The sequence below is a fragment of the Calonectris borealis genome, chromosome 9, assembly GCF_964195595.1.
Source record: "Calonectris borealis chromosome 9, bCalBor7.hap1.2, whole genome shotgun sequence".
In the NCBI taxonomy this organism is placed as follows: domain Eukaryota; kingdom Metazoa; phylum Chordata; class Aves; order Procellariiformes; family Procellariidae; genus Calonectris; species Calonectris borealis.
The window spans coordinates 15129553-15143283 of NC_134320.1; the positions used below are offsets into that span (position 1 = coordinate 15129553).

Consider the following 13731-nt stretch of genomic DNA (forward strand, 5'->3'; position numbering starts at 1 on the left):
AACGAGGCCAAAACTTCACATGAAACAGGCAGGAAGGATTAAGTGCTGATAACTCCAGGTGGAAATGCATGATCAGTCTAAGCCCATCTAAGACTATGCTGTGCAGGGAGGATGATCTCTTCCTCTCCCGTGCAGCATTTCTGCGCGCAGTCTTACTTGCTTAGCACTCACAGAGCTAGGCTAATCATACTAAAGAACAATACTTTTTTTCCCAGAATACATTTTCTGTTGGTTTAACTTTCCATATAAGTTGTCTTTCTGCTCTTAGACAAGTAGATATGGGAAGGTAAATAAATGCACAAAATACAGTTGAAGTTGAGCAGTTCAATTATAAAAATGACAGCACAGTCCCTCCCTTTTTTTAAAATGAGTACAACAAAATTAAGGTACATATGGATATAACCAAAGTCAGGGACTTAATATCCGATCCTAATCTCACTGTACAAAAGAGAATATTTTAAAAGAAATAAAGCAGAAATGCCACAAATGAATGTTATTAATCAAACGTGATTTAAAAGGGTATGTTTCACTTTCAAAAAAACCCCAACAGTTCAGACACCAGAAAGACTCCTTTACTGGTGAAAGACAAGGTAACTTCACCCATTCCAATCAGCCTATGCTTCCTTGTGTCAAACAGACCAATAAGTATCTTGACCTTTTCTTTTATAAAAGCTATCACTAAACCCACATAATATTCTCAAAGATGTTCAATTTTATTATACTTCTTGAGAAGGACATCTGTATGAACAAGTTTTATGGTTTCAAATCATCCAGAAGAATGCTAGAAGTCAAAGTAGCTTGTTAAAAAAAAAATTAAACTTGCAACTATTTGAACATCCAGGAAAAAGGGAGCAATACAGAACAACAGTTTACCACTTGCAGGAAAATAAAAAGCTTCCACAAAACCAAACTCACCAAGTCAGTATTTCACAAGCATGCTACTAATACATTCTGTTTATACATCAGATTTTATCTTCAGCAGTTACAAGTGGACTATATTAAAAACAATCATACATAAAACTTTATCCTAGCACAGAAGCAATGACACTAAGCTATCTGGTTGCCTTCATCTCAAAGCAGCAAGATGTCAAAATAACAAAGCATCTTGAAATATATCCATCCCTAACAGGACTTCCCAGATTCATCTTCTTCTCTTTGATGATTATTTTAAACATGTCCTGATAAAGGTTATGTAAAACATCACTTGGAATTTCTCATTCTGGAATAAAAAGCAAACTACTATTTTAGCACATTTGAAGAGAGTGAGTTTTTATAGAAGAAAGACTTACTGCAGAATGACAAAAAAAATCCATCCTTCTACTACACTTGAGTTTTTCAATATGTGCATAATTAGCTTTTAGAAAAATTAACATCTATGATTGTTCTTAGCAACAACTACAGAATTTATTTTGGCAATCTGTACAGTTAAAGTTAAAAAAAATCAACACTAGAAAACTGTCAAGATATTTTCACTACAGGTAGACAAAAACTGGAAGAAAGATTCAACAAGAACTTCCAAGATTGTAGGCATTAATCAAAAGCTTTATCATCTTACCTTTGTTGTTACAATGCATAAGCAATCCATCGTTTCAGCATAGCAGGTATCTTTCCAAACATTTAAAAGGTTTACTTTCAATCACAGCTAAACACCATCTCAACAGAATGAGAAAGAGCACACTTATTTAATAGTCAAAACAGTGGAATGCATGCCAGGTTTCCCTTTGGATTCATTCAGAGGTAGAAACACCGTAGAGGAAAAAAAAGCAGGCTAAAATACAAATGCTTTAAGTTTCATGAAAGATTCTTAACCTCTTTTGATTATCTATGTTGGAAAAACTTAAATTTATCCTTGAAAATATCCTACAAAAGATGTCAAATCCTGTTCCATACCAGTTAAGTACCTCCTCGTATTCTATTTCATATACTCCTCTTTCAGGATTACCTAACACATGAGCATCACAGGGAATCATTTGATGAAATGCAATGCAAAATTATTTTACAGCAAAAAAATCTCAATTCAGCTTTTCTTAGCTGGTTACAATTTCTAAAATGAAGCGTTTGTTCAAAAATAGTTTTGGTTGCAAGCAAGTATTTCTCCTCTAACGTCATTTCAGCATTTGCAGACTGCAAAATAACTGATTTCTTAGGCAGCAATGAATGGAATATTCCATGTAGAACAGGGAGAGAAGAAAGTGGCAAGGAAAGAGTAATGCATATTGCAAGAGAAATGCTATTTTGAGCCTCGAATTAACCTAGAATTTCATTTCCTTTTGTAAGGCTGTAATGCAGTGACAACGCAAAGTTTGTATGTGCAGGCATTGTCTTCTCAGCCTAATTAGCACAGCTGGGAAAAGTCAAACATTTGGGCACAAAAAACCTTCTATGTACTATGAAAAACTAAATTGACTGTTTCATACATTGGTAAGAACGTTATTACATTAATTTCCCACAAGAGGCATTGAAAGCAACTTAGTTAACTCAGTTTCTGCTATCTTGTCCTATTCGGTCTCCCACTAACACCGTTGCTACAAACACAATGAAACGTACTGAAAAAATTCCATAAATCATTTCAAGCTATTGAATTTCATCTGCATCATTTTGCTTTTAGCCCAAGATATACAATTAGCCAAACTGATTATATTTCGCATCAGCAAACAACTCTAGAATATACTAAATATGTACGTAGAGCACTCTCACTATTGCCTTTAAGTTTCCTGCAACTTTCCTCCACTTGATTCCCTGGCTCTGCCATATATACAGTAGAGGGGTAGTGGGGGAGGCCAGAAAAGAAAGTTAAGACATAAGGAAACTATTCTTCCTAAAATTACACATTTTATTTGGCAGGCAGGCAGTATCTTTAGAGGACAAAGAGGAAAAGGAGGACATTACAAAATCCTTCTCTGATTAAAAAAAAAAAAAACAAAACAAAAAACCCAACCCCAAAAAACCCAACAACAACAACAAAAAACCCCAACACACCCAAAAACCAAACCACACCCCAAAACCCCCAAATCATTAAAGAAGAAAAGCTTGATTACACACTAGTAAAAACAACTCCGTTCAGCTTGAACGGAATTTCAAGGTAAATCTTATACCAATCAGCCACCGAGACCTGGATTTTTACCTTGTATGTCCAAGTCAAGCCACAGATACTTTTCATTTTTACATTGCCTATGAAGTCTGTGAAGAATTTCTACTACGAACACCTAGGTGAAGTTTTCACTGCTGCAAAGCATCAGTGGGAAAAATATGCATCTTTTAGATTGATAAGGCTCATCCCAGACAGAAATCTAGAAGTTCTGACTTCAGAAAGCAGAAAAGCACCAGTTAAGCTGATGGAACTTTCCTCTTTATCAGAAAAGGAAAAAAAAAAAAATTACTCTCCTAGCTGAATGCACACGAGGTACCCCACATACAAGTTATCCTTCAATTTCCCAAGTCTTCTGTTGGGAAGTCTGTAAAGTTCAGAGAAATCAAAGTGCAAGCATCCAAAAAGGTAAGGGAAACTGAAGAAATGCATTTTAGGTGACTTGGCACATGTCCAGCGTCTTGCCCAGAAACATCTTCAATGACTAGTCCAAGACAAGCAGTCAGTCCACATGTATGTTTCTTGCCTAAACTTCACCTCAGGAGCCCCAACAGCACACACAAACTCTGCTTGTCCCTCGAGCTCTGTCTATGAAGGGCAGAGATCAACGATACTTTCTCATCACTCAAATTTCTCTCAGCTACCTTGGTTCAAGATTAAGCTTCAGCAGACTAATCCTGGCTACAACCAGCTTACGTTCAGGGTCAATCACTTTCTTCTTTTCCTTCAATTTTTTATTCTCTTGTCTTCTTTGGGACTCTTTTAGAACTAAGGATCATCATCACGCCATTTTTTCCCCTTCCACTATCATCCTTTTAACAAGACCTGAGGCCCATTAGTCTTGTCATAGAAAGCACATAACTTCTTTCAGGTTGCTGATGCAGACTATGAGATGTGGAAAAGAGACCTATCCTGAGAGGTGAGGAAAAGGCATTTGTGGATCAGACAGCTGATCATAAACAGGCACACTAAACACTTCAGAGCAGAGGGCACAGAGAGAAAGTAGTCTCATAACAAGCGTGCTTGAAAAGTAGTAACACATCCACTGCACAAGTCAGAATAGCATGTACAACCAAGCTACATTAGAGCCCTTTACCAATCACTGCACCACTACGATAGATTAAAAGCCCTTCTGGTAACTGTCTGCACAGTTCTCTCAAGTCCCGTCTTCAGCTAAGCACAAACAACAGAATGTCCACACAGAAAAAAAAGACACCAATCACACATACCATACTGGTAGAGCAAAAAATTTTGTAGCAAACACCAAAACACATTTTCATAAATACAATATACAGACGGATAAGCACTCAAAGAAATGGAAAGTATTTCCTAGCCCAAAAGCAGTTTCTGCAGACTATTCATTGGAAATATTGCACACAGAAGAAATATATATTGGAAAAAGATTGACCAAGACTCAAACATTCATGAGGATTAGCATCATTATAAGAAACAATAATATAGCTTCTTGAAGACAGATTTTAAAACTCCTTGAATGAGCAAGCATGTGTTAAATTTTGGAGCTCAGAAGAAACAGTTTTTTCAAAATAAGAACTAGGTAAGGAACTAAAACTACTGGAATTAAACAATTTAATAAAATAACTTAGAACCTTCTTTCCTTTAAATTGTATTGTGAGGAGCAACAGAAATTTATTAAAGGACACACCAAAACTTGCATCAAAATCATGAAATGCATGAAAAGCCCCACTTTTAATGCACTGAAGAGTAAGAAATTTCCACATAGTACTGTTAGTCATTAAAATCATTATTATTCTACCAAATTTGTGAGAAGCATTACGGTCTGTTCCTGTCATTCATATTTATTGAAAATAAGCCTTTCTGTCCTGTCAGCTCCAAGTGATCTCAGTAACAAGCAGCAACAACTATTCTATACAGTTTGGCCAGAAAGAAAAAGTGCATTCCCATTCGCCACTATTTGTGGCATTAATATTAAAAAACAAAGGATGATTCTCATGTGAGAAACACAAAGGAAAGAGATGGGTTTTTTTCTTGCCTTGAGTTATCTACCAATTCTTTCAGATTATGTTTGGCAGTCACTTTTTGTGCCTTCACAGGCTTATTCTTTTTCCACTGTGAGAGATTCTATCTACTAAGTCACCAGATAACTAAACAAAGGAAAATTCATGCACAGATAAACCATGCATAGAAATAAATCATGCAAATGAAAACAATGCTTTGGAAAATACTGATTTTGCAGATAAATAATTTCTTCATCTAGCCACAAATTTAAAAGTGCATATGGTTATTTAAATGCTAATTTGCTCTCAGATTCTATGAGAAAACCTGCATAACACACAGCTGTCACAGGTGTAACCAGAGAAGCAGGCTCAGCTCAGCTTTGCAAGGGTATATCAATTGCCCAACCTCAGCATATTTGAGGAGACATTTCAAAGATCAAGCACTATCATCACTGCAAGCATTTCCTCAGCTCCTTAGTAAAGAAAGCATTAAAATTGTAAGATGCTGTAACATAATTTATCTAGCTACCTTTGAACCTGGCTGCAAGATGTAATTATTACAAGTTAAAAAAAAACATAATTAGGTACCAAATTCATATCATTTTTCTAAGTTCTCTATCTACTTCTGAATTGAGAAAGGTAAGTTTTTAGAAATAGCAGATTTTTATTGCTTGTGTATGCATCCTGAACCGAGCACAGGGGTTTTTGTTTGTTTGCTTTTGCATTCAGTTTGACCAGAAGCCTGCTCATGAAAGACTTTTTCAGCTTTAGTTCAAGACTTAAGTCTTATTTGTACAAACAGCCTGGATTTCAAGAATTGAAGGCAAAATACATAGCAAGCCAAATATCATTTCCTCACTGTAAAGTTAAAACAGAGAAAGTAATGAGGCTCCTGAGTGACCCAAGACTATACGCTATTAGGTGCTCAAATAAAACAAGCACAACATTTCTGCAGAAAAGGAGTTGATATAAATAATGGGCAATACGCACATACAGAAACAAGCATAAAGGACCAGTATGACAACAGGGAATACAACAATCGGACATATCATATCATCAAGCTAGCCAGTACTGAATCTTTATAAATATTAAGGCAAAGAAGGTATTTGAAGACAGTGCAATAGGTCTGGGATTTTCCCAGGAACAGCTTGTTATTATGACAGGTACGATTGACTGCATTTGTAAAGGCCAGGTGAAGATATTGCAGTTAAAATTCAGAAACAGCAAAACAGAACTAGAGTATCCTGCCGCTTTAATCATGCACTCTACACATGCAGGTATCTCTTTCCGAGACTTCCTCTAAGATCCCGATTAACTGCTTGATGGACCATTCCATTTTGAATACAAACTGCTACCGATTAAACACAGATTTTTTCATTCCACTAGGAACCATACATCCAAAGTTCTTTCCTCTAGACTCTGTCAGCTCATCTTATTAAGAAGCTACACAAAACTATCAAAATCTTACAAAGGCTAAAAAGACATTACCACTTGCTTTGTAAACAAAACCAATTCCCATATTGTAGGTGAAAATTAGGTTAGCTTAACTCCATCCCTCTTCAAAATATTCGCGTTGACTATTATTTGTCTTTTTACAGATATTGAGCAAGCCGAACACGAGCCTGCAGTATGCCTTAATAGTAAAGGAGGCTAACAGGAGCTGCATTAGCAGGAACACAGTTAGTAGTATCAAGCAAAACTATTATTCCCCCTTGCTTGGCACTTCTAATAAGGCATCTGGAATACTGCGTTCAGTTTTGGGCCCCCCAATATTATAAGGATGTTGATAACCTGGAACAAGTTCTGCAGAGGGCCATGAAGATGGTGAGGGGGCTGGGAGACTTGCCCCTTACAAAGAAGATGAGGGCATGGGGCTTGTTTTAGCTTTGAGAAAAAAGTTCAGTGGAACCTAAAAGCAGCCTTCCAGTACCTACGTGCATGTTGCATGAAAAAAAGACAGGAGAAACCACAAGTAAATTGAAACAGAGATTTCAATCAGAAATAAGGAAAAACTTTTTCACCATGAGGATAGTCAAGCATTGGAGCAGATTGGCCAGAAAGGTTTTGCAGTTCCCATCCCTGGAGGTTTTCAGGGCTCAGCTGGTTGAAACCCTTTGCAATCTGATCCACCTTGCAGGTAAGCCTGAATTATTTTATGATTCCAAGATGTTTGGAGAGTTTCATTTCCACCCTGCCTTGGTGTCAAATTTAGCTGACGTCTATAATTTCAGCTATTTTCTTTACTTCCTCTTTTGCTTTCTTTTTATTAAAGAAATTGGCAAAAGGCCTTAGGAGACAGTGAGCCAGACAGTCTCTCTACGTGCCAGACGCTAAACACATGGGCACGTGCAGATAAATGGGGAAACCACAGATCAGATCAAAGTACTTCAGCCACCATTACTCACTAAATACAGAGATCTGTTAGCCCAACCAGAAGAGTAAGACACTCCAGATAAAGTTCCACCTAAGAGAAAACATTTCTTTTGAGACAGTGTTCAGTGGGGTTTTTTTCAACATCTAAAATGAAATTATTGTGGCTACTTTTAAATCTGAGAAGTTAAGTTAAAAAGTGTTTGCTGTTTAACTTGAATTATGATTACAACCCTACAGATTTAAAAAACAACAACAACAAAAAAGAATGTCACAAGACAACTGTTTTCTTAGCAATACACTACTCAATTAGGTCAAAGGAGATTTCTAGCAGTGATTTAAGTTTCACCACGTATTTCTCAAATACAAACTGTCCCACCTACAGATGGCACTACAGATCACAGCAAACAGCTTAAAAGACTGCTCCCTCCTGTACACATACTTGTCACATTAGCATTAAGAGATCTTGATTTAAATTTGTTAGCTGCTTTGCCAATGCACACCTAAAACTCTGCATTTCATGCACATAAGAAAAAGGTATGCACCTTTTGTCCTTTTCAAACTGAATCTGTATTCTTTTTTTTGCTAGTCCCTAGTACTGAAAGGATTAGCATTCCTTTTGTGCTTATCACTGTCTTGAACCTTTTTTTTTTTTGCCTCCTCATCTTTTTGTACTGGAGATTGAAACAAATAAAACTGTCAAATAAGGCTCCAGGAAATATAAAGCATGGAAAAGAAAACCGATTGCTGTGAACAGGAAAACTGCAATTTGTAGCTCTAACTTTCTCTACTACAATACCTATGGGATTTACAAACTCCAGTCTTTTGATCCAGAAGTGGGAAGGCAAAAGCAGAACTAGGCTACGTCTCATTAAAAGTCCTCAGGCAACCTAAGCTTGTATACAACTATTCTATGTATATACACAAGCACACATTGCTAAAAAGTCATTCCCAAAGTCAGCTGTGTAGAAAGTTCTTGTAATACAATCCTTAACCACTTTAGGGGAGCATTATATTCCCACTCTCAAGCAACTCTCACATATACCATCAAAGCGTCAGCTGGAAGAATACTCATTTGGCCCAGAGTAACTACAGCAAAAATATATCATTAAAGTAAAAGAAACAGGGTTGAAAAGTATTACTTCCAAGGCTAACAATTTGCAAACAAGAAAGAACCGTCCCATTCTTATCACCTACGAAACTACCAGCCTGGCAAGCAATAGAATAGAGCTAAAATAACCTCAAAGTGCATCTGGTATGCCGATCTGGTTATATCTGGTTAATGAACTAATATTGAATTGGGCAGCAGTGTTGCAAGTCTAAAAAGTGACAGTCTCTGTTAAAAAAAAAAAGCTGACTATGAACAAAATGAGATATACTAAACTCAAATTCCCTCCAATCTCTAGTAAGTTTCAGCAAGCAAAACAAATCACTAGATTAAACACATACTGTACCAGAATCACTATGTCCTTGGGTTGATTAAAACCAAACATAAAAAAACCTAAGTACCTAAAAAAGAAGCATATTATTGAAACCAAAATGCATTAAGTTTCACAGGACAAAGCCATTAATCTTCACGTACTACACATAGCAAGTATGTAGAATACATGAGAATTTCTCCTCATAATTTTTATTAAATTTCAAAATATTGAGGGAAAGATATTGCCTTACAGGTATATGAAGAAAAAAAACAGCCACTGAAAAAGAAAGAATTAAGGCCAATAATATGTACAAGATTATATTTTTACTGTAACAATTTTCATATATATTTGAAAGCTAAACTAAGACATTCAGATATACTAGAAAAAGTAAACAAAACCAACAATGAACTATCACTCTTCAAAATTGTCCACCTTTACAACTATAATGTGGAAGCAGTATTCTAACAAATGAAATACAAGGTGACATTTACTGTATGTGACAGAGACTGTGAGAAAAGTTTGGTTTCAGTTTCACGTAAACTAGCATCAACACCAATAGATGCAAATATGCTTTTAAATACTGACAGTAAGTGTAAAATCTGACCTTCATATACTGAAGGTCAAACAACTGTCTGAGTTTCACATGATACTCCAGACAAAAAATCTGAAAGAAGACAGATGGCTTTGTCATAAACGTTCAAATCTGGGCCACTTAGAAAAATAACAAAGTAATCCACACTATATCAGATTCTGTTAGGTAACACTACATACCATGACCACCAGACTGTACGGGAGAAGCAGCTGCATTATCTAGCCAACAGTTCAGCTGAGAACACAGACTTACGTCTACGGTGACACTTCCCAAATTACGTCATTCTTCCTTTCAACACATTTGTGATCTTGCCACAATAATGCGCCTGTTGTCATTGGTGCAGTGTCATGGACAAGTCCTTGTATTACTGGCAGTCTACTAGCACATGAGAATAAAAACTAAAGATGCAACTTCAGAATTAAATTACACCTTCACATGCATCTTTATGTAAAATTTAGAAAGATACAGGGACAACACTACCCTTTAGCTGATAAGTTAGTCTTTCTTATTGTGGACTTCTCGGTAGCAAAATAAGCAAACTTCTATAAGATAAACTTTCAAGTTTCTGGAAGGGGCCAGGGGGAGAATAATCACAAAGCCTGGATTTAACAGTATGCGCTATCCCGCACGTCAGATTTCAGCAGGTTTCCCCTACAGGGGAAGCACAAAATGTGTGCTACAGTTGGAACATTGTAACACAAATCTCATAGCAGCAGATACTTGCTTCACAACCCCAGCTGCTGGAATTAGGAGCATGTTTAACAACAACAAAATGCTTTGGTAGGGACATAAATCCCCAAGTCCATTACACTATGCCAAGGTGTAGGGGAGGGGAAATATTTAAGCCATTTAAGACAGTTATGCTGCCTTTAAAGACCTTCAAAATAAGGGAGACTGCCCATGTACAGCTATTCTGATGCTTTGAAAAACATTTAAAACATTTTTGCTAAGCCCATTACTATAGTGTAAGTCTAATACATCTTGTATAGGCACAACGTATCTTCCTTTTTTTAGATTTGCCTACAAACACAAGAAAATTCTGTTTCCCAACTAAGTGTTCAATTCTTTTAAGCTGCACCAAATCTTTCCATTGGTCTTCATTTCTTTTCAAGCTTTAGATCTTCCTTGTCAATCTCTTCTAAGCACTTAAATTCTTCTGCATCTTTTTTGCACCATAGTACCTTAAATTTGACAATATCTTCAGAAAAGCTTTATGCAGACCAAGTAGAACAGAACAATTTTACACCACACTTATGTCAATAAGGTGTTTCTTTTCATGTATTAACATGACATGGTTGACCCACTTTGAGATTCAAAAATGACCCAGATCTCTTCTGAGAAACCACTTAAGTATTCAACTTCTATGGGTGCTACTGAAGTACAACCAAAGTGCAGGACACTGCACGTGGTCCTGCTGAACTACAGCCTGCCCATTAATTACTTCAACTGCTCAAGGCTTCATTCTAGTCTTAGCTTCTGAAGCAGCAATACACCATTCCCCTCCCATGGTTTAATTTATAATTTAATCAGGTATTTTCACTAATAACTCAAACTAGGATGCATTTTTTAGAAACTTTAACTGATATATTATCTCAAAAGACTGCCTGTTAAACCATGCCAAAAGTTTTACTGAAGTCAGAATTTATCACATTTTCTGTTTCTTCCTACCACAAGAACTATTACCACATTAAAAAGAAACTAAGTTTGACAAAACTGTTATCAACAACTATGATGGCTATTATTTGGCTCCTTTATCTCTTTCAAGGAGCTACAAAAAGACGGTAGAATCATTCCCTGTACCTGTTAAACTCAGATCCTCCTTTCCTGCCTTGCTCCTACATACACCCCTTTTAAAAGATTGCCCATCTGCAATTTTCCAGAACTTCATCCATCCTCCATGAGTAAGGGCAACTGTAATGACTCTTAAATTGCCTCATTAAGCTCTTTACACATGCAAACATGAAATGCATTAGAACCAGCTTATTCCAAAACACCTCAGTAGACAAAATAAACTTTGCCTATCCTTGCGTACCCTATTGTCTACAGTCCATTTTGCTCCTGCTTCTAAGAGACTTCATTTCCACCATACCTTCAGAAAAAGAAGTTCTACAGCCCTAAACCTAAGATTTAGATGATGGCATACAAGTAAATAGCACAATGGTGTTTTCCATACTATTTCTCATATACCCTAGCATTACTCCACTTTCTCCGAAGATGACAATTCTTAGAGAAAATTTTAATTAAGGTGACTATGATGACAGTGGCCTTCTCTATGCATTTTCAGGTAACTAAGATTCCAAAGAGACATATAATTTAAGTTTTCCAGTGTATAATCAACATTCACAAAAAACAAAGGAAAATAATCCATTCCTACACTGCAAGTTCAACTAGACTTTTAATCCCTCAGTGTTCAATTACTTATAAACCTGAAAATATGGTATACCTAGGCTGCTCATTTTTTTCATCTGAAGAGAATTTATAGACTGTTCATGGCAATATATAACTCTTCTCCCTGGCTAGTATAACAAGCTGATCTTTTTTCTACTAGCCATTTTCTACTTTCTGAGAGAACACAACACAATTCTTGGGTTACCTCTACAGCTTCCTTTAAGGCATTTCTGACACATTTCGTACTAGCTTCAACATGACAAATTTCAGAAGAACTACAATAAGCACAAGCACTTTTTTTTTTGAACAGCACAAAGACACTAGCACATCACATGATTGCTTATGTTCTGCAACTAAGTGCACTTTTGTACACAGTCCAAACAGCCTGGGATAGAGTGTGAGAGCACACTTGAAACAAAGTTGACCTCTTTGGGGACAAGTAACAGGTGTGATGCAAAAAAAATTCAGGCAACATTATAACTTTAACTCGGGCAGAGAGATCTTGATTTAGTGGAAATACACATCAATGTGCATTTCCCTGCTCAGTTTTCTCACCACTCATTAATGACAACTGGATTCATGTAGTTTTCAAAAAAAAAAAAGTCCTTCCAAAACACAGCTGTATAAGTAGCAGCGAACTTCTTACAAACAGACTGAAAAGTTTATTATCAGAAAGTTACAGCTTCAGATTTCCCAAATTATTGATGAAGTAATGACTGAAGAGTCGTCAGTATGGATGAGTATAAGCTCGTAAGTACTCATAAGATGAGTACTAAGCCTGTCAGCAAGGTTCCAAATTCAGAGCATAAATCCAATTTAATGGTCACTTAATGGTACATTTGACAAATAAGTTTATAAATTTTTGACTAAGCAAAATGCACACATCTGTTATTAAACATTTCAATAATTAAATCACCTATGACTATTGATCTTAATAATGTAAGTTTTCTATGGAAATAAATATTTCATAAAATGAAGGAAATGTAGAGAACAATTTGAGCTCAACAAGAGTCTCAACAAGAAAAATAAAACAGAGATTTCTATATCATACCTCTACACTTGGGCTAAGGCTGCTCGGCAGTGTTTCTGATGTCACTGTTGTGCTTGGAAGGCTGGAGAAGTCCCAGGTATTCACAGGCTGTATTGGTTCAGATGGCTGAGAGTGATCAATGCATTTTGGATTGTCCAATAAGGTCACTTCATAAAATTCCTGAATATCTAAAGATGTGAAAAAAAATGAGAAGTTAGGCTTATAGTTACTATAACATTCTGATTTTAACATCATCTTCCTACTGCAAAAAAAATTAGATACCTACTACTTTATCTACCTATTACAGATGAAGCTGTATGACCAAGATCACATGAACCTCCACACTGGATACACAATTCACTCTCTATGCCCCGTATCTCAGAGTCTATGTGTCCCCACTCACTTCTGCCACCGAACCTGGTGGCATGATCTGCAACAGGAACAGCAGAAGCATATGGAATAACTGCAGTGGAACAGTGGAAAGGATGGGTGTCTATGCTTCAAGTTATGGTATATGTACTTTCAGCTAACGTAGCCTTTGGTTATCTGAAATCTACTGTTCAAGGGCAATATTAGAAGGTCTTTTTTTGTGGTATGTTTTAATTAAATGACCACAGAAATAGAAGTATACTGATGAAATCAGCAAGAGAGAAAAGTTGCAAGAATTAGGAAAAAGGAGATTGATCAGGATGGGTCATCATCTGCTTTTTCAGTCCAAGTAACAGAAATAGGATGAAACTTTAACAGTATGAATTACGAGTCATACTTATGACCTAATAAACCGCTTTTCCGATAACCCTGAAGACTCAACTGGAAATGTCCAGGGAACAAGAATCTGGCTGCGTTAATTTTTTTATTGATATTCT

At 36.4% G+C, this 13731-nt stretch overlaps 1 protein-coding gene across 14 annotated transcripts in view; it reads right to left on the reverse strand.

Annotated features, from left to right (window-relative positions):
* The window catches only part of DLG1 (discs large MAGUK scaffold protein 1), a 168903-nt gene that overhangs the window by 140889 nt on the left and 14283 nt on the right, over nt 1-13731 (reverse strand). For all 14 annotated transcript variants that reach the window (XM_075158358.1, XM_075158361.1, XM_075158354.1 and 11 more), the window contains exon 3: nt 12887-13053. In XM_075158358.1, coding sequence (XP_075014459.1) covers nt 12887-13053 — 167 coding nt within the window. The remainder of the gene's footprint in view (nt 1-12886; nt 13054-13731) is intronic.